This window comes from Phyllobates terribilis, unplaced genomic scaffold (genome assembly GCF_046119375.1).
Source record: "Phyllobates terribilis strain yellow unplaced genomic scaffold, ASM4611937v1 Scaffold_3__8_contigs__length_932513732, whole genome shotgun sequence".
Lineage (NCBI taxonomy): Eukaryota > Metazoa > Chordata > Amphibia > Anura > Dendrobatidae > Phyllobates > Phyllobates terribilis.
The window spans coordinates 679,376,135-679,401,241 of NW_027362763.1; the positions used below are offsets into that span (position 1 = coordinate 679,376,135).

A 25,107-nucleotide genomic window follows, 5' to 3' on the forward strand; every position below is an offset into this window, starting at 1 on the left:
TTTTTTGCAGCTTTATTTCACCTCTGCCGAAGATGTATTATGCCTCTTCTTTCCCTATGGCGTGCTTCTTTGGGTTTATGGTAAACCCTGCTTTTCTCAGTGCATCCAGAACCGCTTGGACCTTCTGCAGGTGACTTCCCCAATCCGGGCTGAAGATGTCAACCAGATAAGCTGTGGCGTACTTTTTGTGAGGGGCCAGGATTTGGCCCATGGCCCCCTGGAAGGTAGCTGGGGCTCCCTGCAGACCGAACGGCATCCGGGTATACTGGAAGCACCTGTCAGTGGTAGAGGAGGCTATCTTCTCCTTGGCCCTTGGGGACAGGAGAATTTGCCAGTACCCTTTCGTTAGGTCCAGGGTGGTGATATATTTGGCTGACCCTAGCCTCTCAAAAATCTCATCGACCCTGGGCATCGGATATACGTCGAACTTGGACACCTCATTTAGCTTCCAGCACTCATTACAGAAATGCGACTCTTCATCCAGCTTCAGCACCAGGACAATGGGGCTGAACCAACTGCTCTTTGACTCTTCGATGACGCCCAGGCTCAACATTCTCCTCACCTCCTTGGAGATCACTTCGTGGCGGGCTTCAGGAATCCGATATGACTTTTGGTTCACCCTTTCATGCGGTTCCATCAGGATTTCATGCTCGACCACCTGCGTACAACCTGGCAGCTCCGAAAACAGGTCCCGATTCTGCTGAAGCAGCTCTCGACAATGTTGCTTCTGGGCTGGTGACAGTGTCTCTGCCACTTTGACATCATTGACCCTGGCTTCAGGATGGGCCTCCAGGCACGTAGTTTCCACTGGTTCCCTTTCTCGCCATGGTTTGAGCAGGTTAATGTGGTATACCTGATACGGCTTTCTTTTCCCTGCTTGGAGGACCTTATAGTTGACATCACTCAACTTTTCGACCACCTTGTATGGCCCTTGCCACTTGGCCAGGAACTTACTATTCACTGTGGAGATCAACACCAACTCTCAAGGGTTAAACTGTGTCAGTCTCGCGGACCGATTGTAGACTCTTGCCTGGGCCTCTTTTGCTTGAAGGAGGCTCTCCCTCACAACCCGCATCACCCTCGTGATCCGGTCCTGCATCTGGGCCACATGTTTGATGATGCTTCGATGGGGTGTTACCTCCTCTTCCCAGGTCTCCTTTGCAATGTCCAGAAGTCCCTGAGGGTGCCGTCCATATAGCAGCTCGAAATTCAGGAATATCCTCCTCATGGGTCACTGTCTCATCCTCATCGCCAGCAAGGACACACAGGGGAACCTCATCCGCCTCCGACTGCAATGGGGATTCTTCTTGGACAAACCGGCTCCGCCTTTCCCCACAAGTCCCAGAAGAGGCTGAAGTCCCGCCCGATTATCACTGGGTATAGTAAATCTCTGACTACCCCGACCTCATGGGACTCAGTGCCAGGTTTGTTTTTATAGTCACTCGGGCGACGGGGTAGTCCTGGGCGTCCCCATGGATACAGCGGATGCCCACGTGTTTTCCTGGGATCAACTGGTGGGGGAGTGTGACCCTTACCAGAGTCACCAAACTCCCCGAGTCCAAGAGTCCTGAGTACCTCATTAATTGTCATGGGACATGACTGAGTTCACTCAACGGGCTGATAGTAAACACTGCAGGCGGGATAGGCATAGTACAAGCAGGACCTCCCTAGGCAGCAGTCCATTTGTTCAGAAGACATAGGACAACATAGGACTATGTGTCCAGGACCGTGACACCTCCAGCAGAGCAAGTCTTTACCGGCAGCCTTTGGCAACCCCTCAGCAACCCCATTGGGACCTTGGACTCCCCCCAGTTGTAGCTCTACTATCCCATTATGGGGATGCAACTCGGCTTCCTTAGGGACCTCTCGACCGCCTGGTAGCTTTCCACTAAGCCAACCAGTCTGTCCGCAGTCCGGGGGTCTCCCTGGGCAACCCAGGTCTGCACCGGCCTAGGAAAGGAGTGCACAAATCTGTCCATGACAACCCCCCTCGACCATCTGGGCTGGAGTGGAGGACTCTGGCGGCAGCCACTTCTGTACAAGATGCAGAAGATCGAACATTTGGGAGTGAGGGGGTTTATCACTATAATAAACCTGTAGAGAAGGAAATACTCACCCCTACTTCCTGCAGAGAAAGACCCACCTCTACTTCCTGTAGAGAAAGTCCTTCCCCAACTTCGTGTTATAGACAAAGACCCACCTCCACTTCTTGTAACAAAAAAAAAAAAACGCCCCTACTTCCTGTAAAAAGAAAAAGACCTGCCCTCACTTCTTGTAGAGAAACAATGACACACCCGCACTATAAAGATTCCCCACACTCCCTGGACAGCAAGCTAGCCAAATGGAAATGGAGATGGAGTTTTCTGAAAGTACAGTGGCCGTGCTCTGTCCATACCCAAAAGACACTGAACTTCCAGCAGAACACAGGAAGGATTGTTGGCCAAAGTCTATGTCCGTACCTAGTTTTATGGGACATGTAGTAGAGTAAAGTGACATTGCAAATCTGCCATAATTTGCCCTGTTTTCGCTAATAAATCATCCATGTAATTCACCCTGCAATATCCATAAACCAAACCTGTCTTACTGACTGTAACAAATCCCATAACAGCCTCCACAACCTCGTGAGTCAGCATCTGCCATGCACTGAGCGGTTGTACCCCCATAAATGACGATTAATGTCCTTACGCAGCGATCGCCCCTCAATGAACCCTGAAAACTCAATATCATTAAACTCCAACTCTGCCGCGGCCGATCCATCAACATTACAAAAAGTTATTCTTCTAGAAGTCTAAGTAATCGCCTTGTCTGTTCCCTGGAAGAAAGTATCCATCCTTATTTTCCAGCTTAAAGATCTGGGACTTCTGTGATTTACTGACTGGCGAAAGATAGGAAGGTTGCCCTGCGCTAATGTCATTCACACTTATGGGATTAACCCTTTGCTTCCTTGTGTGACATCCAGTCTTAAGAAACTAAAGTTTAATCGGTGTAAAGTTCTGCAACATTAATATAATTGAGCAAAAAAAAACAAAAAACAATATACAGCGGGTATGGAAAGTATTCAGACCCCTTTACATTTTTCACTCTTTGTTTCATTGCAACCATTTGGTAAATTCTAAAAAGTTCATTTTCTCTCATTAAAGTACACTCTGCGCCCCATCTTGACTGAAAAAAACAGAAATGTTGAAATTTTTGCAAATTTATTAAAAAAGAAAAACTGAAATATCACATGGTCATAAGTATTCAGACCCTTTGCTCAGTATTGAGTAGAAGCCCCCTTTTGAGCTAGTACAACCATGAGTCTTCTTGGGAATGATGCAACAAGTTTTTCACACCTGGATTTGGGGATCCTCTGCCATTCTTCCTTGCAGATCCTCTCCAGTTCCGTCAGGTTGGATGGTGAACGTTGGTGGACAGCCATTGTCAGGTCTCTCCAGAGATGCCCAATTGGGTTTAGGTCAGGGTTCTGGCTGGATCAGTCAAGAATGGTCACAGAGTTGTTCTGAAGCCACTCTTTTGTTATTTTAGCTGTGTGCTTAGGGTCATTGTCTTGTTGGAAGGTGAACCTTCGGCCAAATCTAAGGTCCAGAGTACTCTGGAAGAGGTTTTCATCCAGGATATCTCTGCACTTGGCCGCATTCATGTTTTCTTCAATTGCAACCAGTTGTCCTGTCCCTGCAGCTGAAAAACACCCCCATAGCATGATGCTGCCACCACCATGTTTCACTATTGGGATTGTATTGGGCAGGTGATGAGCAGTGCCTTGGTTTCTCCACACATACCGCTTAGAATGCTCACCAAAAAGTTCTATCTTCGTCTCATCAGACCAGATAATCTTATTTCTCATAGTCTGGGAGTCCTTCTTTTGTTTTTGAGCAAACTCTATGTGGGCTTTCAAATGTCTTGCACTGAGGAGAGGCTTCCGTCAGGCCACTCTGCCATAAAGGCCCGACTGGTGGAGTGATAGTTGACTTTGTGGAACTTTCTCCCATCTCCCTACTGCATCTCTGGAGCTCAGCCACAGTGATCTTGAGGTTCTTCTTTACCTCTCTCACCAAGGCTCTTCTCCCATGATTTCTCAGTTTGGCTGGACGGCCAGGTCTAGGAAGACTTCTGGTGGTCCCAAACTTCTTCCTTCTTCCATTAAGGCCACTGTGCTGTTAGAAACCTTGAGTAATGCAGAAATTCTTTTATAACCTTGGCCAGATCTGTGTCTGCCACAATTCTGTCTCTGAGCTCCTTGAGCAGTTCTTTTGAGCTCATGATTTTCATTTGGTCTGACATGCACTGTGAGCTGTGAGGTCTTATATAGACAGGTGTGTGCCTTTCCAAATCAAGTCCTATCAGTTTAATTAAGCACAGCTGGACTCCAATGAAGGAGAAGAACCATCTCAAGGAGGATCACAAGGAAATGGACAGCATGTCACTTAAATATGAGTGTCTGAGCAAAGGGTCGGAATACTTATGACCATGTGATATTTCAGTTTTCCTTTTTTAATAAATTTGCAAAAATTTCTACATTTCTGTTTTTTTTCAGTCAAGATGGGGTGCAGAGTGTACTTTAATGAGAAAAAAATGAACTTTTTAGAATTTACCAAATGGCTGCAATGAAACAAAGAGTGAAAAATTTTAAGGGGTCTGAATACTTTCCGCACCCACTGTAAGCAGAGCTGTTTACCAGCTTCTTGGACGGCTCTTGTCAAACCAAATCCATCGAGTAATCCAGTCTGGTTCATATCAATGGTCCGGAATAGATCCTGAAAAACATAACAAAAATGTCAGTAAAAATGTTGGTATTTGTAATAAAAATTCAGTAAACGTAGTAGGTTTAGATGATGGATAATTTAAGAGGAAGACTGACAATGGAAAAAATATTATAGTGCTTACTACTATAACTACAAAAATACTGCTGCTACTGTGTTTGGCATCATAGTACAGCTCTTATGTACAAAAATATAACTACTATAATACTGCCCCCTATATACAAGAATATGACTACTATAATACTGCCTCTATGTACAAGAATATAACTACTATAATACTGCTCCTATGTATATGAATATACCTACTATAATACTGCCCCCTATATACAAGAATATGACTACTATAATACTGCGCCTATGTACAAGAATATAACTACTATAATACTGCCCCTATGTACAAGAATATACCTACTATAATACTCCTATGTACAAGAATATAACTACTATAATACTGCCCCCTATGTACAAGAATATACCTACTATAATACTCCTATGTACAAGAATATAACTACTATAATACTGCTCCTATGTACAAGAATATAACTACTATAATACTGCTCCTATGTACAAGAATATAACTACTATAATACTGCTCCCTATGTACAAGAATACAACTACTATAATACTGCCCCTATGTACAAGAATATAACTACTATAATACTGCCCCTATGTACAAGAATATAACTACTATAATACTGCCCCTATGTACAAGAATATAACTACTATAATACTGCTCCTATGTACAAGAATATAACTACTATAATACTGCTCCCTATGTACAAGAATATAACTACTATAATACTGCCCCTATGTACAAGAATATAACTACTATAATACTGCCCCTATGTACAAGAATATAACTACTATAATACTGCTCTTATGTACAAGAATACAACTACTATAATACTGCCCCTATGTACAAGAATATAACTACTATAATACTGCCCCTATGTACAAGAATATAACTACTATAATACTGCCCCTATGTACAAGAATATAACTACTATAATACTGCTCCTATGTACAAGAATATAACTACTATAATACTGCTCCCTATGTACAAGAATACAACTACTATAATACTGCCCCTATGTACAAGAATATAACTACTATAATACTGCCCCTATGTACAAGAATATAACTACTATAATACTGCTCCTATGTACAAGTATATAACTACTATAATACTGCTCCTATGTACAAGAATATAACTACTATAATACTGCCCCTATGTACAAGAATATAACTACTATAATACTGCTCTTATGTACAAGAATATAACTACTATAATACTGCCCCTATGTACAAGAATATAACTACTATAATACTGCCCCTATGTACAAGAATATAACTACTATAATACTGCCCCCTATGTACAAGAATATAACTACTATAATACTGCCCCTATGTACAAGAATATAACTACTATAATACTGCTCCCTATGTACAAGAATATAACTGCTATAATACTCCTATGTACAAGGATATAACTACTATAATACTGCTCCCTATGTACCAGAATATAACTACTATAATACTGCTCCCTATGTACAAGAATATAACTACTATAATACTGCTCCCTATTTGTAAGAATATAACTCATAATTCACATTGAGAAATACTGGGATAGTTTCATCTATACATTATTGATAGTTATTATGCAGTGGCGGTTTATTTCACCTTGCACATATTCAGACGTTTCCATAGGCGGCCAAATTCGTTCAGACTGAGTCTTCCATTAGCATTCAGCTAAAGTTTCGTTAAGTACCATATTTCTTTAGTCCACTTGATGGCGGTGTAACATCAGTGAACGGCACTTTACATTTTCGTTACATTGTGTTTCAGTAGTTGTTGCTCTTCCTATCAGTCTTGGTTCCTACATCCATACATTGTTTTCACATACGTTTGCTTTTTTCTGAATTTGAAAGTATTTCCTTAGATTACATTCACACACGGGGGTCGCAGTATATCTTCTGCTACTGTACATTAATGAATAAAAAGCCCCTCTTCACTGTTCCCGAAGAGGTTCTGCAGTAGCTGGAGCAATGTATCATATTTTATAGCACACACCACAGATGAAGCTGAATATTTGAGGGACGCTCTGTGTGCTATTATAAACCTCTATTAATAAGGACTTCAGTTTTCTATGCCCTGAGTAAATGCCAACAAAGCCTGCAGTGCCAAAATAAGTCCTGGCGGCCAGGAAAAGAGACTGGTCTGAAAATTCAAAGGGTTTTGTGCAATTAATGTGGATGCCTTCATAGCATAAAAGGACTACAGGAGAAGATGGAGTCTTATATGCACCTCTTCCATCATTGAAGCAGCCAGAAATCATTCAAGAACCCTAGACCACCAGGAACATAGCCCTTTACCCTTGCTTCTATTTTCTAGACCACCAAAGAGGCATCCAATAACTTCTCCACGGTCCTTGACCACCAAGGAAGTTTCCATCCAACCTCTCCTGTACCCTAGACCACCAGGGGAACAGCCATTAATCCTTCCAATACTCTAGACCAGGGATGGGCCATCATATTTCCAAGGGGCCATATTAGAAACTGTGACTGATGCAGAAGAATGACCCAACAGACTGAACCGTTACAGGACTGGGGGGGACAAGGGGGCTGTCCTGTAGTGGATAACCCCTTTAAGTGAGGATTTACACAATTGATGCCTATCTGTTTGTCCCTGTCTGCGGGCCGGACAGGGACGGCAAAAAGACCAGATGTGGCTCGTGGAACCCAATGTGCACAAGTCTGCCCTAGACCACCAGGGAAGCAGTCACTATACCATCCACTACTCTCAACCACCAACCCTTCTATTTCCTGACACCATAAGGACGCAGTCATTAACCTATTTACTAACCAGTACTATCTGCTGTTACTATTAACCATGCGTATCAGGGTTCTACACTCACTATATTGCGGTATTACACGACACCAGGTGCAGTAGATCTGCTGTCCAGTACATCTTTCTTAATAAGTGTGAATAGATCCTGACACAAAGGAGAGCGGAATCAGTCCTACATCCTCCTGACAGAATGTTTCCTTTTTCCTGGATGCTGGAGAGCGGTCTTAATTAGTCACTGCATGGTGGTATTATTTATGAAATAAGGCAGAAGTAAATTCTCTGGAAACAACTGTGGGCTACAGTAAAAAGATACATCCATCAGCATGAGGATCCCACGGCATGAGTCCAGGCTGAATTCTGCTCTGTCGGCTACGAAGGTTTGATCTGTCAACGAGGAGTGAAGAAGCATTATCACGTCATACACATTAGAGCTGAACTGAAATCTGAAACATGACTGCTTGCCGGAGAAAATATTTTAACTGGTTGAAGAAGAAGAGTCCAAAATCATCATAGTGAAGGCAGATTTCAGCTCTGAAGCCAGCAGAACTGTGAATGCAGCTCTGGAGTATAAAACAGGCCTGCAAAAGGTTATGGGCATGTCAGGGGTGTTGGGGCATGAGATCCTGTTTTCATACATTCCCAGGAATCATTTTTGCAGTTGATTAAAGGTGGTAACAACCAGCAAGTTGTCCTGAGGTGTGGTCCTTTAAAATGGGCGTGTCTTTGATGGGAAGGGGTGTGGCCAATAATCCATGCACCAGAGAAATCACCAGATCATAGACTTACCTGCGATAACCACATCATTCAGCAGCATCTGCAGGTGCTCCGCGTACATCTCTGAAGTCTAGGAAACGGGCAAGAGATTTACATTTTCACAACATTTAATTCATATAATTTATATGACTGCGTCTTTAAATATCTGCTCCTACGATTATTACAGCAGAAGTACAGTATCATCATGCAATAATTCACATCTACGTTGAGTTATCTGAAGTTGGAGATTTAGGTAGGAGCTTTTTTTTGTTCCCATGACAACTCTTCCTGACTCTGTGATACGGTAATTCAGTGATATTATTTATAGGGTCCCTAGACCTCACAACAACCAATCAGAATCTGGTAAATGTTTGCTTAGCACAGAGGAAAAAAAGAGAGATCTGATTGGTTGATATGAGTCTTGAATGCGATCATATAACATAGAGGCGGGAAGTGTTATCATGGGAACATGGGGATATATAAAGCTTAGTTTAAACTTTAACTTCAGCCATAAATCACATTTTATTTTCTTGTACTTTTTCTTCTTGTTTCACCCTATAAATGGGCTTTTAGGTTATAAAGGGATATTATTAAAATGTTTTTTTTTCTCAACTTATTAAATGGGTAAAATGGCAATTAACCTCTTATTAAAAATAGTTTTCTTTCCTTTCTGTTTTATAGATTACGACTCATTGCTTAGTTACCGGCCACCTTTGCAGTGTGAGAAGTAGCCGGTTTCCTAGGCAAGGAACGCAGTACTTGTAAGTTCTTTGCTATAGAGCTTGAAGCGCTGCTCTGAAGCTGGACAGATCGCCCTGATGGATGATATCGTGGCAAAGCTGCCTCTGCTGACAACATGTGAGAGCGGACAATTCCAGGCTCAGCCTAAGTTGTCAATCATGAAGTGCATGAAGACCCCCCCCATGGCAAACAGGTAGCAGAATGGCAGAGGAGTAACTTGAGTAACCCTTAAATCACTGAAAAAAAATAACTTTTTTTATATATATATTTTTTGTTTCATTTACAAGATCTCTGCTTGCTGACAGAGACTGGAAACATTCATGCAAAGGCTGAAAATGTATCTGGGTGACAATTAGATCTAATCTAGAAAATCCTCTGTGAGCTAAATACATCAGCAGCACAAATATCTCTTCTGTCTTGATAGTTTGCTACATTGTATCAGTGCAGGTAAAATGTATCCGTTTGGATAAACTGGATACAAATATATCATGTTATTCCTCCATGTAATCACTACATGAGTCCATCCATCCACCTAACTGACTGACCGGAACACAATGGGAAAAAAACACTTTAAACTATGAACTGGATCTGCCCAAAGTGCAACACAGGGCAGGAGAATAGTGATTTCATGGGCACATCCAATATAAAAAGGCAACAGAAATCATATAGATGATGCATCAGAGACACAAGTAGGGGTCCATGTCCGGTCAAACACTGCAAGAACATATGGGGTTAACCTGAAAACAATGCAGACATTCACTAGAAAGCTGCAGCAATTTGCAAAAATTGCAAAACAATTATTGGCCGGACAGGAGCCACTACTCATGTGTCCACCCTAACAATGAAGAAGATGTACCCAAAAGTAATATAATCACCTGATTTGCATAACGAGCAAAAATATTATCGTAGTTTCCGTCTTGATATCTTTTTAAAACTGCCTGTATGTGGGGAAGAAAAAAAAGTATTAAGAGAAAACATTTTACTTATAGTTACTATGGGGAAGGCCCCTATTACTACAGGGAAGTCCTGAAAAATGTCTTTATTCACACATAAAACAGAGACGCCCCCTAGGTTGCTGTAACATTGTAACCAGAGCAAATATAAGAAAGGGAAAGGGGGTGTGGTCCAATGATGCCCCTCCCCCGAGGAACTGTTCTTGGGTAGAAAGCTGATGTTTGGTGCTAAACGATTTCTCCAGTTCTGTGCTTTTATCATCTCACATGCTATTCTCAGCATATGATTTATATTGTCAGTGTATGAACACAATAAACATTTCTGCCTGTAGATTTAATGATTTTTTGAATGTCTTTGTGAATATATTATTTTGTATATGATTGGATTTCAGCCACGTGTGTACATGGGACCTTTAGAAGGTCAAGTAATACATAAACGTTCAGTCAGCGTTAATGAATAATTGCGGAAAATGTAATTAATATTTAATTAATGCCATGGGAAAAGCATAGAAGTCGGAGCGACCCCATCTAATTACCTGAACCTCCTTCATGTGTATGCAGCTAACTGCTAATGCATCTGATATGAGAGATATACAGGAATGTGAAAGATAAATTGATAGATACAGTGGCGTAAATAGAGTCTCATGGGCCTCAGTGCAAAATTTGGACCTAGGCCCCCACCTTCATGTTGGTCAGATGCATTGGGTCCTTGTAGCATTCTAGATCCTTTAAAGAGATATGTGTTTACCCACCATGCAATATTGCCTCCATTCAGGCACCTTCCTTTAATAATTTCCCTATACCGGCCCCTTCCTGGTATAATGTCCACCATCCTTGGCCCCTTTTTGGTATAATGTCCCCCATCCTGGGCCCCTTCTTGTTATAATGTCCCCCATCCTGGGCCCCTCCTTGGTATAATTTCCCTTGTCCTGGGCACCTTCCTGTTATAATGTCTCCTGTTCTGGGCCCCTTCTTGGTATAATGTCCCCTGTCCTGTGCCCCTTAATGTAATAATATCCGCCATCTTGGCCCCTTCCTATAACAATGTCCTCATCCTGGTATAATGTTCCCTATCACATAACAATGTCCCCCATACTGGGCTCCTTCCTGTTATAATGTCCCCTGTACTGGGCTCCTTCCTGTTATAATGTCTCCTGTTCTGGGCCTCTTCTTGGTATAATGTCCCCTGTCCTGGGCCCCTTAATGTAATAATATCCACCATCTTGGCCCCTTTCCTATAACAATGTCCTCCATCCTGGTATAATGTTCACTATCATGGGACACTTCCTGGTATAACATCCCCCATCCTATAACATTGTCCTCCGTCTGGGTTCCTTCCTAGTATGCTGTCCCCCATCATAGGCCCCTTCCTGGCTGGTATAATGACCCCCATCAGGTATAATGACCCCCATCCTGGCACATGGTCCTTTCTGCTGCTCTTTTCCAACACATAAAAAAATAAACAGTTCTTCTTACCTTCCTCCACTCCCACAACATACAGCGTCCTCTTCTATAGACTGCAGCTGACTTCAGCGTGCATGCCATGGGCAGCGCTTAATGTCACTGCCATGCGCTGCTCATGACGAATGCGCTGATGTCAGCTGCCAGCCTCTGATTGGCCGACCTCGTGTATTGCAGTGCAGGGAGCCAGAAGGTATCGGCTCCCTAATACACTTCAGGTGAATGTGTGTTCTCGGACGCACATCCAACTGAAATATGTGCTGGGTCAGCACATCCCCTCCACACGGGCCTGTTCATAGTCGCACCCTCTGCGACCACGATCGTTATGCCCCTGGATAGATAATAGATAGATATGAGATATATACAGTGGGGAAAATAAGTATTTGATACATTGCCGATTTTGCAAGTTTTCCCACCTACAAAGACTTGAGGGGTCTGTAATTTTTATCGTAGCTACAGTACATAATTCAATTGCATTCTGTTTCATGAAATAAGTATTTGATCACCGACCAACCGTCAAGAATCCTGGCTCTCACAGACCTGTTAGTTTTTCTTTAAGAAGCCCTCCTACTCTGCACTCATTAGCTGTATTAATTGCACCTGTTTGAGCTCGTTACCTGTATAAAAGACACCTGTCCACACACTCAATCAATCACACTCCAACCTCTCCACCATGGCCAAGACGAAAGAGCGGTCTAAGGACACCAGAGACAAGATTGTAGACCTGCACAAGGCTGGGATGGGCTGCAGGACAATAGGCAATCATCTTGGTGAGAAGGCAACAACTGTTTGCACAATTATTAGAAAATGTAAGAAACACAAGATGACTGTCAATCTTCCTCGGTCTGGGGCTCAAACGGACCACAGTCTCGAACATTTCCATTAGTAATACACCATGCCGTCATGGATTAAAATCCTTCAGGGCACGCAAGGTCCCCCTGCTCACACCAGCACATGTCCAAGCCCATTTGAAGTTGACCATCTGGATGATCCAGAGGAGGAATGGGAGAAGGACATGTGGTCAGATGAGACCAAAATAGAACTTTTTGGTGTCAACTCCACTCGCCGTGTTTGAGGGAAGAAGAAGGACGAGTACAACCTGAGAACACCATCCCAACCGTGAAGTATGGTGGGGGAAACATCATAGTTTGGGGATGCTTTTGTGCAAAGGGAACAGAACAACTGCACAGTATTGAAAGGAGGATGGATGGGGTCATGTACCGCGAGATTTTTGCCAACAACCTCTATCCCTCAGTAAAAGCATTAAAGATGGATCATGGCTGTGTCTTCCAGCATGACAATGACCCGAAACACAGCCAGGGCAACTAATGAGTGGCTCCATTAGAAGCATTTCAGGGTCCTGGAGTGGCCTAGCCAGTCTCCAGACCTGAACCCAATAGAAAATTTTTGGAGGGAGCTGAAACTCAATGTTGCCCAGTGACAGCCCCGAAAAGATCTGGAGAAGATCTGTATGGAGGAGTCGGCCAGAATCCCTACTGCAGTGTATGAAAATCTGGTCAAGAACTACAGGAATAGTACGACCTCTGCCAATGGCAGAAGGCCACGCGACTGCTAAGGTGCACGTGAGCCAGGGTTGCCCCATAGCAGTCCAGGGGCAGACATACTGCCGCCGGGGCAGCTGCGCTGGTGGGGCCCGCCGGTGCAACTTCTCCCTGCTCTCGGTGGGCAGGGAGTGATCCCTGCAGCTCCGCTACTGACAGGAGAGAATGGCAGCGGAGCTGCATAGATCCGTCCTCTGCTTCCTGCCCGCCACTTCCTCCCTCACACAGGCACACGCTGTTTGATAATGTCATCATGCAGCGCGGGCCTGTGTGAGGAAGGACGTTGCAGACAACAAGGATGCTGCAGCCTGTGGGGGAGCGGGCAGAGAGGTAAGTGTTGTTTTTTTTATTTTTACTGAAACGCTGGGGAGGGGAGGTGGCAGAGAGCAATGATGGGGATGGTGGGGCTAAGGAGAGCAATAATGGGGCTGATGGGGCTGGGGAGAGCAATAATGGGGCTGATGGGCCTGGGGAGAGCAATGATGGGGCTAGGGAGAGCAATGATGGGGATGGTGGGGCTGGGGAGAGCAATGTTGGGGCTGATGGGGCTGGGGAGAGCAATGGTGGGGCTGGGGAGAGCAATGATGGAGCTGGGGAGAGCAAAGATGGAGCTGGGGAGAGCAATGATGGGGATGGTATGGCTGGGGAGAGTGATTATGGGGCTGATACAGCTGGGGTGAGCAATGATGGGGATGGTGGGGATGGGAAGAGCAATGATGGGGCTGGGGAGAGCAATGATGTGGCTGATGGGGCTGGGGAGAGCAATGATGGGGAGAGCAATGATGGGGATGGTGGCATTGGGGAGAGCAATGATGGGGATGGTGGCGATGGGAAGAGCAATGATGGAGCTGGGAAGAGCAATGATGGGGCTGGGAAGAGAAATGATGGGGCTGGGAAGAGAAATGATGGGGCTGGGGAGAGCAATGATGGGGATGGTGGGGCTAGGGAGAGCAATGATAGGGCTGGTGAGAGCAATGATGGAGATGGTCCAGCTGGGGAGAGAAGTGATCGGGAAGATGGTTCTGAGGAGAGCAATGATGGGGATGGTGGGGCTGGGGAGAGCAGTGATGGGGCTGATGGGACTAGGGAGAGCAATGATGGGGATGGTGGGCCTGGGGAGAGCAATGATGGGGATGGTGTGGATGGGGAGAGCAATGACGGGGATTGTGGAGATGGGGAGTGCAATGACAGGTTGCTGGGAGAGAGCAATGATGGGGGTGCTGGGAGAGAGAAATGATGGAGGTGCTGGGAGAGAGGGAAAGAGCAATGATGGGGGTGCAGGGAGAGAGCAATGATGGGGGTGCTGGAAGAGAGCAATGACGGGGGTGATGGGAAAGAACAATGATGGGGGTGCTGGGAGAGAGCAATGATGGGGGTGCTGGGAGAGCAATGACGGGGGTTGGTGGGAGAGAGAAATGATGGGGGTGCTCGGAGAGAGAAATGATGGGGATGGTGGGAGCAATGACGGGGGTTGCTGGGAGAGAGCAATGATGAGGGTGCTCGGAGAGAGCAATGATGGGGATGGTGGGGATGGGGAGAGCAATGACGTGTTGCTGGGAGAGAGCAATGATGGGGGTGCTGGAAAAGAGAAATGATGGAGATGCTGGGAGAGAGCAATGATGGGGGTGCTGGGAGAGAGCAATGATGGGGGTGCTGGGAGAGAGCAATGACGGGGGTGCTGGGAGACAGCAATGATGGGGGTGCTGGGAGGGAGCAATGACAGGGGTTGCTGGGAGAGAGCAATGATGGGGGTGCTGGGAGAGAGCAATGATAGGGGTGCTTGTATATTTTCCATATGCACATAGCCTTACAGTTAATTGGGGAGAGTCACAGAGACTGAATAATTTATATTATTGGCAGGTGGAGATTATAGTTAATGGGGGTCACAGTGCTGCTTATCACTTTATATTTTGATTACTAAGTGGCTAATAGTATATTAATGGGGGGGGGGGGACATATCTGTAGTCAGGGGCGCAGTGCGTATATATACAATATATGTGACCTTGTTATTTTCTAGGCTGGAGATCATCGTGACAAGACGAGTCGTGGCTGGGAGATGTCGACATGAAGGTCTGACCAGATGGAGAAGAAGCAGCAGAAACCGACTCTGATCAGATGAGACGTCAGCGGTAAGTGCCTGGATGTAAATATTATTCTGTATCTGCACTGTGTGACTTGGAGTGATGATGTTATCTGTAAAATCCCTTAGGCTGCATTCTCACATTTGTGTGAAATGTCCGTGTGCTGCCAGATCTTTTTATCGGATGGTCCACGGACTCGTACAGTTTTATAGATCCATTCACACATCCATGAAAAATCACGGATCTGAGAATGAGATCTAAGAGGGTCAGAGAATGTCCTGTTCTGATCCGATTTTGAGGATTAGAATAGGACATGCTCTATACGTCTGTAAAAGCTGGCAGCACACCGACACTGCACACAGATGCAGGAATGTAGCCTTATTATGTATATCACAGTCCCTTAGTATATAGTGTACTCACTTATTATGTATAGCACAGTCCCTTAGTATATAGTGTACTCACTTATTATGTATAGCGCCATCCTTAGTTATATAGTTTCCTCTTTTATTATGTATAACACCCTCCCTTATTACATACCATCCTTTCTAGCTCTAGGGGGTCACAGTTGGGGGATCATACTGTGTTGGGGTCAGCATAGTTTGCCCTGGGAGTTGAGGTGGGGTACAGTAGGGTCATTATACTGTGCATGTGGAGGAATTCACCATGGGGGTATCATACTGTGTTTGGGGGGCACTTTTGCTGACATCACACATTATGGGGCAATGAAAGAGAGATCTAGGACGTCAGCAGGAGGAAAATTACTATGTAAAAGCTGGAAAGTTGTGAGATCTGCTCTTCTGTGACCCCAACAATTATTTACATTTTTTTTGGGTGGAGGAGCCCAATTAGAACTTCTGCTATGAGGCCCCATGATTCCTATGTAAGCCCCTGATAGGTAGATAGATAGATATTAAAGTTTGGCAGCATAATTGGTGACAGATTGATGTAAGTAATTAGGTTGACAAACAGTCATGTACCTTTGGATTTTGAGTATTTAGGCTGAGCCTCGAGCCAAAGTCACTGGAAGAGAAATAAAACCAAATGTTACATTAAAAAAAAAGAAAAAATAGTTACATCCAGACGTTGCTGAATCTTTACATTTCTTAATATAAAATATTTGCCTATCAATAATATATAAAGGCGCAGGCAGCCCAAAGTTATCATTTAATACACAGCTCTGATCAGTGCACTTGTTAGTGTATGGAAGCCTTATATCTACCTCCTGCTGACCTGTCACTCCCCCATACTTTACACTTCAGCTCTACTTTATAAATATTGTAAGTTCTTTGAACAGGAGTATCTACTGGAGTTATAGGACAAGTCTTATATGGGAACCTGAGTAAACCCTTACCTTAGCGCAGGATCGTTGGGGTACATTGGTGCCTGGTTTCCATTTCTTTGGACTTTTTTGCTGTTTTCAGATCTAATTTGAAATTACAGACTGATTATTTTATATGTAGATGAATAGAAAATGTTTGAAACACATAAATCTTCCAAATGCTGAGTCTAACATTGATGTCCGGTGTAGGGATGTCTCTCTGTTTGGCCACTTTATGCATTGCTACCACTTCCCAGACTCCATTACAGACAGAGCAGAGGACTGACTGAGAACGTTTCTGTAGCTGCAAGTTGCTTCTCAACTAGAACAACAAGTTGACTAGGTCCCAACCTCCTTTTTTAATTTTACATGCACTTTATAGCGGCCTTTTATTCAACATATTGTTTTAAACACTTGGTTGAAAAAAAATAATTTTAATTACATTTCTTAAATATATATTTATAAGGGGGTTTCTTTTCTGATACAGAGCTTAAAATCCCCTTCTTCCATTCACATGTTCTATAGCTACATGATAACATAGTAGCTGCCTGTAGCTACCAGTAGGGGGAGCTCCCTGTATGCAGATATAAAATGATAACATTCTGTCTGCAGCCACCACTAGGGGGAGCTCCCTGTATACAGACATACATGATAAGATTCTGTCTGTCTGCAGCGACCACTAGGGGGAGCTCCCTGTATACAGAGATACATGATAAGATCCTGTCTGCAGTCACCACTAGGGGGAGCTCCCTGTATACAGAGATACATGATAAGATTCTGTCTGCAGCCACCACTAGGGGGAGCTCCCTGTATACAGACATACATGATAAGATTCTGTCCGCAGCCACCACTAGGGGGAGCTCCCTGTATACAGAGATACATGATAAGATCCTATCTGCAGTCACCACTAGGGGGAGCTCCCTGTATACAGACATACATGATAAGATTCTGTCTGCAGCCACCACTAAGGGGATCTCCCTGCATACAGAGATACATGATAAGATTCTGTCTGCAGCCACCACTAGGGGGATCTCCCTGTATACAGAGATACATGATAAGATCCTGTCTGCAGTCACCACTAGGGGGAGCTCACTGTATACAGAGATACATGATAAAATTCTGTCTGTCTGCAGCGACCACTAGGGGGAGCTCCCTGTATACAGAGATACATGATAAGATCCTGTCTGCAGTCACCACTAGGGGGAGCTCCCTGTATACAGAGATACATGATAAGATTCTGTCTGCAGCCACCACTAGGGGGAGCTCCCTGTATACAGACATACATGGTAAGATTCTGTCTGCAGTCACCATTATGGGATCTCCCTGTATACAGAGATACATGATAAGATCCTGTCTGCAGTCACCACTAGGGGGAGCTCCCTGTATACAGAGATACATGATAAGATTCTGTCTGCAGCCACCACTAGGGGGAGCTCCCTGTATACACAGATACATGATAAGATCCTGTCTGCAGTCACCACTAGGGGGAGCTCCCTGTATACAGAGATACATGATAAGATCCTGTCTGCAGCCACCACTAGGGGGAGCTCCCTGTATACAGAGATACATGATAAGATTCTGTCTGCAGCCACCACTCGGGGGAGCTCCCTGTATACAGAGATACATGATAAGATCCTGTCTGCAGTCACCACTAGGGGGAGCTCCCTGTATGCAGACATACATGATAAGATTCTGTCTGCAGCCACCACTAGGGGGAGCTCCCTGTATACAGAGATACATGATAAGATTCTGTCTGCAGCCACCACTAGGGGGAGCTCCCTGTATACAGACATACATGATACGATTCTGACTTGAGCCACCACTAGGGGAAGCTCCCTGTATACAGAGATACATGATAAGATCCTGTCTGCAGTCACCACTAGGGGGAGCTCCCTGTATACAGAGATACATGATAATATTCTGTCTGCAGCCTCCACTAGGGGGATCTCCCTGTATACAGAGATACATGATAAGATTCTGTCTGTAGTCATCACTAGGGGAAGTTCCCTGTAGACAGACATACAGTACAGACCAAAAGTTTGGACACACCTTCTCATTTAAAGATTTTTCTGTATTTTCATGACTATGAAAATTGTACATTCACACTGAAGGCATCAAAACTATGAATTAACACATGTGGAATTATATACTTAACAAAAAAGTGTGAAACAACTGAGAATATGTCTTATATTCTAGGTTCTTCAAAGTAGCCACCTTTTGCTTTGATGACTGCTTTGCACACTCTTGGCATTCTCTTGATGAGCTTCCAGAGGTAGTCACCGGAAATGGTCTTCCAACAATCTTGAAGGAGTTCCCAGAGATGCTTAGCACTTGTTGGCCCTTTTGCCTTCACTCTGCGGTTCAGCTCACCCCAAACCATCTCGATTGGGTTCAGGTCTGGTGACTGTGGAGGCCAGGTCATCTGGCGTAGCACCCCATCACTCTCCTTCTTGGTCAAATAGCCCTTACACAACCTGGAGGTGTGTTTGGGGTCATCGTCCTGTTGAAAAATAAATGATGGTCCAACTAAACGCAAACCGGATGGAATAGCATGCCGCTGCAAGATGCTGTGGTAGCCATGCTGGTTCAGTATGCCTTCAATTTTGAATAAATCCCCAACAGTGTCACCAGCAAAGCACCGCCACACCACCACACCTCCTCCTCCATGCTTCACGGTGGGAACCAGGCATGTAGAGTCCATCCGTTCACCTTTTCTGCGTCGCACAAAGACACGGTGGTTGGAACCAAAGATCTCAAATTTGGACTCATCAGACCAAAGCACAGATTTCCACTGGTCTTATGTCCATTCCTTGTGTTCTTTAGCCCAAACAAGTCTCTTCTGCTTGTTGCCTGTCCTTAGCAGTGGTTTCCTAGCAGCTATTTTACCATGAAGGCCTGCTGCACAAAGTCTCCTCTTAACAGTTGTTGAAGAGATGTGTCTGCTGCTAGAACTCTGTGTGGCATTGACCTGGTCTCTAATCTGAGCTGCTGTTAACCTGCGATTTCTGAGGCTGGTGACTCGGATAAACTTATCCTCAGAAGCAGAGGTGACTCTTGGTCTTCCTTTCCTTGGGCGGTCCTCATGTGAGCCAGTTTCTTTGTAGCGCTTGATTGTTTTTGCAACTGCACTTGGGGACTTTTTCAAAGTTTTCCCAATTTTTCGCACTGACTGACCTTCGTTTCTTAAAGTAATGATGGCCACTCGTTTTTCTTTACTTAGCTGCTTTTTTCTTGCCATAATACAAATTCTAACAGTCTATTCAGTAGGACTATCAGCTGTGTATCCACTAGACTTCTGCACAACACAACTGATGGTCCCAACTCCATTTATAAGGCAAGAAATCCCACTTATTAAACCTGACAGGGCACACCTGTGAAGTGAAAACCATTTCCGGTGACTACCTCTTGAAGCTCATCAAGAGAATGCCAAGAGTGTGTAAAGCAGTCATCAAAGCAAAAGGTGGCTACTTTGAAGAACCTAGAATTTAAGACATATTTTCAATTGTTTCACACTTTTTTGTTAAGTATATAATTCCACATGTGTTAATTCATAGTTTTGATGCCTTCAGTGTGAATGTACAATTTCATAGTCATGAAAATACATAAAAACCTTTAAATGAGAAGGTGTGTCCAAACTTTGGTCTGTACTGTACATGATAATATTCTGTCTGCAGCCCACTAGGGGGATCTCCCTGTATATAAAGATAAATAATAAGATTCCGTCTGCAGCATCCACTAGGGGGAGCTTCCTGTATACAGAGGTACATGGTAAGTTCAGTGTGCAGCCACCACTAGGGGGAGCTCTCTGTATACAGAGATACATAATAAGATTCTGTCTGCAGTCAGCACTAGGGGGATCTCCCTGTATACAGATATACATGATAAGATTCTGTCTGCAGTCACCACTAGGGGGAGCTCCCTGTATACAGAGATACATGATAATATTCTGTCTGCAGCCACCACTAGGGGGAGATCCCTGTATGCAGACACATGATAAGATTCAGTCTTCAGCCACCACTAGGGGGAGCTCCCTGTAAGCAGATACATGATAAGATTCAGTCTTCAGCCACCACTAGGGGGAGCTCCCTGTAAGCAGATACATGATAAGATTCAGTCTTCAGCCGCCACTAGGTGGAGCTCCATGTAAGCAGATACATGATAAGATTCAGTCTTCAGCCACCACTAGGTGGAGCTCCCTGTATACAGAGATACATGATAAGATCCTGTCTGCAGCCACCACTAGGGGGAGCTCCCTGTATACAGAGATACATGATAAGATTCTGTCTGAAGCCACCACTAAGGGGAGCTCCGTGTATACAGAGATACATGATAACATTCTGTCTGCAGCCACCACTAGGGGGAGCACCCTGTATACAGAGATACATGATAACATTCTGTTTGCAGTCACCACTAGGGGGAGCCGGCTGCGTATATATTTATTACTAAACTTAATATGAGCTACATAAATCTATATGCAGTGTGCTCCCCCTAGAGGTCGCTGCAATTGGAAACAAATACATTTTAAGTGTTGTTATTAATTCTTGTGTTTTCAATGTTTTGGTAAAGATACTTACAGAAGTGCCTGGGTGCTACAGTTGTAAAGAAATCATCATAATCCATGTAAATGGATAAATCCTATTAGGGAGCTCTAATTAGAATGAAATTACACTTTGGAAGGTAAGCCGGAGCGTCTCTGTACACCGTAAGCATTAATTAGTGAGTTATCTGATACTTACTGTGATGAGGAGCTGCTGGAGCGGAGTTCTCGATTACTTTCACTTGGTGATGATTCAGGGACTGGATTTCTAAAAACATAACACACATTTAATACTATACACCAGGGCCTACTAAGCCACTGCCAATAGGGGAAACTTTTAACTATGATCCAGGGAACACTTTTTAGAGGCAAAAGAATAAAAAAAAACACAAGTGGTTCCATGATCAACTTAAAATTATATCATCCAGTTAAGACACGAATGACCAAACTAATCCTGAGAAGTCACAATTTATCGGAGTAGCAGTTATTGTACAGGTTGAAAGAGTTGAAGGAAAAGAAGAGAATGACCGGCACCAAGATGGACGGAGGCAATCGCAGAGATGAAGGTAGGAGAAGAAAAGGACACGAGGTAGATGGATACGATCGAAATCTAAAAGAGAAAAACAGATGCACCGGTCATATTGTTTGGGTCAACATCTGCTCAGTGAGTCTTAATATATTTGCAATCATGTGTCAATGAAGAGATGGAGCCCCATGACAGTGATGAAGTTTTCCATTATCGTGCTGGGTTTTGTCCCATTAGACAAAAGTCCCTGCTGTTTATTTCCTGACCCCTACATTTTTAAGCCTTTTTGTCTAATTCCCCATAAACCATGTTTAACTATGCTCTTCCATCATTGATGAGAGTCCAAGGTTAAGTTCTTGCCACCCAAAGTGAAAAGGGATGTGCCAACGTTGTCAAGGCTTCAATCTCCAAGGGCCAAAGCAGTCAAATTGTCTACCTCTAAATTTTGTACACCCTTAGATATTATCTAAACTGTAACTGCACTTTGAGAGAACTTTGGGAACGAGAGAAGTCAGAAGATTTAATTGATGGCACAAATTCTCTACTCAGAAGAAGGAACAAAGTGAGATGCTCGGATTCTCTGTCTCAGCACTCAGAACCCCAGCGATCAACTTATCACATGTCAAAAATATTCCTATATTGCAGTTACTATAGAATATTAGATTTATCATGTAACCACATTTCTGTATAACAGATTTTTTTTTTTACTTTTTGTAACAGTTTTGTAAAATTTTCTACAACAAATTTGCATGAGACTAATCAAATACAGCCTTGACCAGATCCTATATAACCCACGTTCTCCTTTAACAAACAATTAAAAGTTTAATTTCAGAATATTATCTTTCATTGATAAGCAAAATAAAATGCAAAGATTATTACTCAGCAATCTGTGAAGTTTTCATAAAGATTCTAAGCAAGAACTCCGACTCTTGTCCCTTGTTTTGGGTGAAGGGCAGAATGACGTAGGTCCCCGGTGGAACCATGAAAGATCTGGTAACTTCTCTGCCTCGTTCTAGTTCTGAGTTGATGGTGTCAGTGACATGCTGCCGAGAATATTTTTGTTGTGTCCCATTTTTAACGCCCTAAAGGGTCATTGAAATACAATTGTAAAATATTAGGAGTAAGACGTCACTTTAATAAATAAAAAATGGATAACATGATGTAGTCAATATTATGTGACTGAGACCAAATGCAAGGAATTTGGCCTCTCTTCTGGATATGTTTGTTTGCAAGAATCAAAACTTTGTATCTATTTTTTTTAAACATATTTTTGAGAAAATGCAAAATAACACAACTATGGTATAATTAGGAATCTTCCTTGATTGGCACCAAAAAACACAAATTTTGGAATATGAACATACCCCAAATGACTCTTAGCTTAAGGCGGCCAAAAAAGTGTCAACTTGTCAGGGTGTGGAGCCAACAGAGTAGTAGCCACTTCCCAAAATGTAGATGATGGAAAATTACACTGCGTAAGAGATTTGTAAAATTAGGAAATAAATATTTCCCTTTGCCAAATTTCATCCTGGTTCTGATTGGGAAATTCCTTCTTTTACTTATTTATTCATGAACGATAATTTCATCCATGTAAAATTCCTTCCTATGGTTGTATGACCTTTTTGATACAGCCTTAAACCCACTAAGGTGTGTAGTTATTGGGGCTACAGAAGTAGGCACTGGTGCCACAAGGGGTGGCCAAGATCGCATAACTTGTCACTTGGTAGACAGAATGCCCCATTGCAGAATTTGCAGCTTTACTCCTTTCCTCAATGACCAGTACCTACCATATACCACAATTCTCTTTTTGTAAGGAAATATTTCAGAGCTAATGAATATATCCTGGACTATCCTGCTGTAAAGTCATCATCTCCATATCTGTAATTGTTAGCAATGGAGCTCAGCTGCGAATCATTAACAAAACAGCTGCGGCCAATCAAGAAATAACCAGATTGCTGAAGGGCAAAATGCTGAATTTAATCCACTATGCAGAAAACACATTGTTCCCCTAATTAATTGCCCCCTGCCATCCACCATTCATGAATCAGATGACATGACAACCAGTCCCGATCTGATGAAATCACAAGGGATGGCACATCAGTAGGCATTCAATACCCCTTAGCTGGATTAGCTAATCTGTCCTTTATTTTCTGGTCAGTTAGTATAATAGTTTCTATGTATAATCCAAAGAGATGAACAAATCTTGTGGAGTTAGAATTTGCCAGGTTAGCCAAATTTTGCCAGGAAATTAGATTTGCTCAGAATCGATTTGCCAACAATCAAAAGTCCTCGAAAGTTTCCAAATACCATGAAAAGAAGTGTATGTGTGATTGAAATGCAATATAGCGATATAATCACACCGATCAGACAAGCAGCATCTGCCAGCTATATGTCCCTGCCTGGACCTACCACACAGACACAGTGACTCTCCTGCCTCACAGACACAGTGACTCTCCTGCCTCACAGACACAGTGACTCTCCTGCCTCACAGACACTGTGACTCTCCTGCCTCACAGACACCGTGACTCTCCTGCCTCACAGACACCGTGACTCTCCTGCCTCACAGATGCAGTGACTCTCCTGCCTCACAGACACTGTGACTCTCCTGCCTCACAGACACTGTGACTCTCCTGCCTCACAGACACAGTGACTCTCCTGCCTCACAGACACAGTGACTCTCCTGCCTCACAGACACTGTGACTCTCCTGCCTCACAGACACCGTGACTCTCCTGCCTCACAGACACCGTGACTCTCCTGCCTCACAGATGCAGTGACTCTCCTGCCTCACAGACACTGTGACTCTCCTGCCTCACAGACACAGTGACTCTCCTGCCTCACAGACACAGTGACTCTCCTGCCTCACAGACACAGTGACTCTCCTGCCTCACAGACACTGTGACTCTCCTGCCTCACAGACACTGTGACTCTCCTGCCTCACAGACACAGTGACTCTCCTGCCTCACAGATGTAGCACCCTGAGGATTCGGCTGCTACAGGGGTATTACACCTCAACCCAGAGGTGTGGTATTCCACTCCCGGGTAAGGATGGAGTGTGGAACTGAGCTCAGTAGGCTGCATGCACTACACACATCCCATTTCCGGGGGACAGACCAATGGTACTCCCACTAGAGAAATGTGCAGGTACGACAGCGTCTGTCCCTGGCTGGAGTGGGAGGGGGGTGGAACATCCCAGTAGCGTAGGGGCAGATAGGGGGAGCAGTCTGGGTAGTGCTAGGAGTTCATTGGGTGCTGGTCACCTGAGCTCACACATAGACCACCCACTAAATCCACCCGGAAGGCAAACCAAGAATAGGGTCAGGGAACCCAGAGACAAGGGTTTACCAACAAGAGGCCCGAGGGAGCCGGACTTAGGTGGATCCCTGGTGGGGAAGGCCAGAGAGAAGGACAAGTCAGAAAGGGAGCTCAGGACCACGCTCCAGAATCACCTGGGGGTTGGCCGAGTCCAGGACCTGGTGGACGCAGCACGGCTCGGGTGGTCACTCAAGGCCGGAGTGACCAGCATAACAGCAGTAAGTAAAGACCCTGAACTGCACAGCCCGACTCTGAGTC

General features: G+C 44.2%; 1 protein-coding gene across 2 annotated transcripts in view; it reads right to left on the minus strand.

The window, feature by feature from the left end:
• The window catches only part of LOC141257343 (calpain-13-like), a 212,037-nt gene that overhangs the window by 38,449 nt on the left and 148,481 nt on the right, over positions 1 to 25,107 (minus strand). For both annotated transcript variants that reach the window (XM_073671798.1, XM_073671799.1), the window contains 9 exons: positions 22,419 to 22,621; positions 21,213 to 21,281; positions 16,510 to 16,581; positions 16,136 to 16,178; positions 9,977 to 10,039; positions 8,394 to 8,451; positions 7,921 to 7,991; positions 6,441 to 6,509; positions 4,676 to 4,754 (listed from right to left, as the gene is read on the minus strand). In XM_073671798.1, the coding sequence (XP_073527899.1) occupies positions 4,676 to 4,754; positions 6,441 to 6,509; positions 7,921 to 7,991; positions 8,394 to 8,451; positions 9,977 to 10,039; positions 16,136 to 16,178; positions 16,510 to 16,581; positions 21,213 to 21,281; positions 22,419 to 22,621 (727 nt within the window). The remainder of the gene's footprint in view (positions 1 to 4,675; positions 4,755 to 6,440; positions 6,510 to 7,920; positions 7,992 to 8,393; positions 8,452 to 9,976; positions 10,040 to 16,135; positions 16,179 to 16,509; positions 16,582 to 21,212; positions 21,282 to 22,418; positions 22,622 to 25,107) is intronic.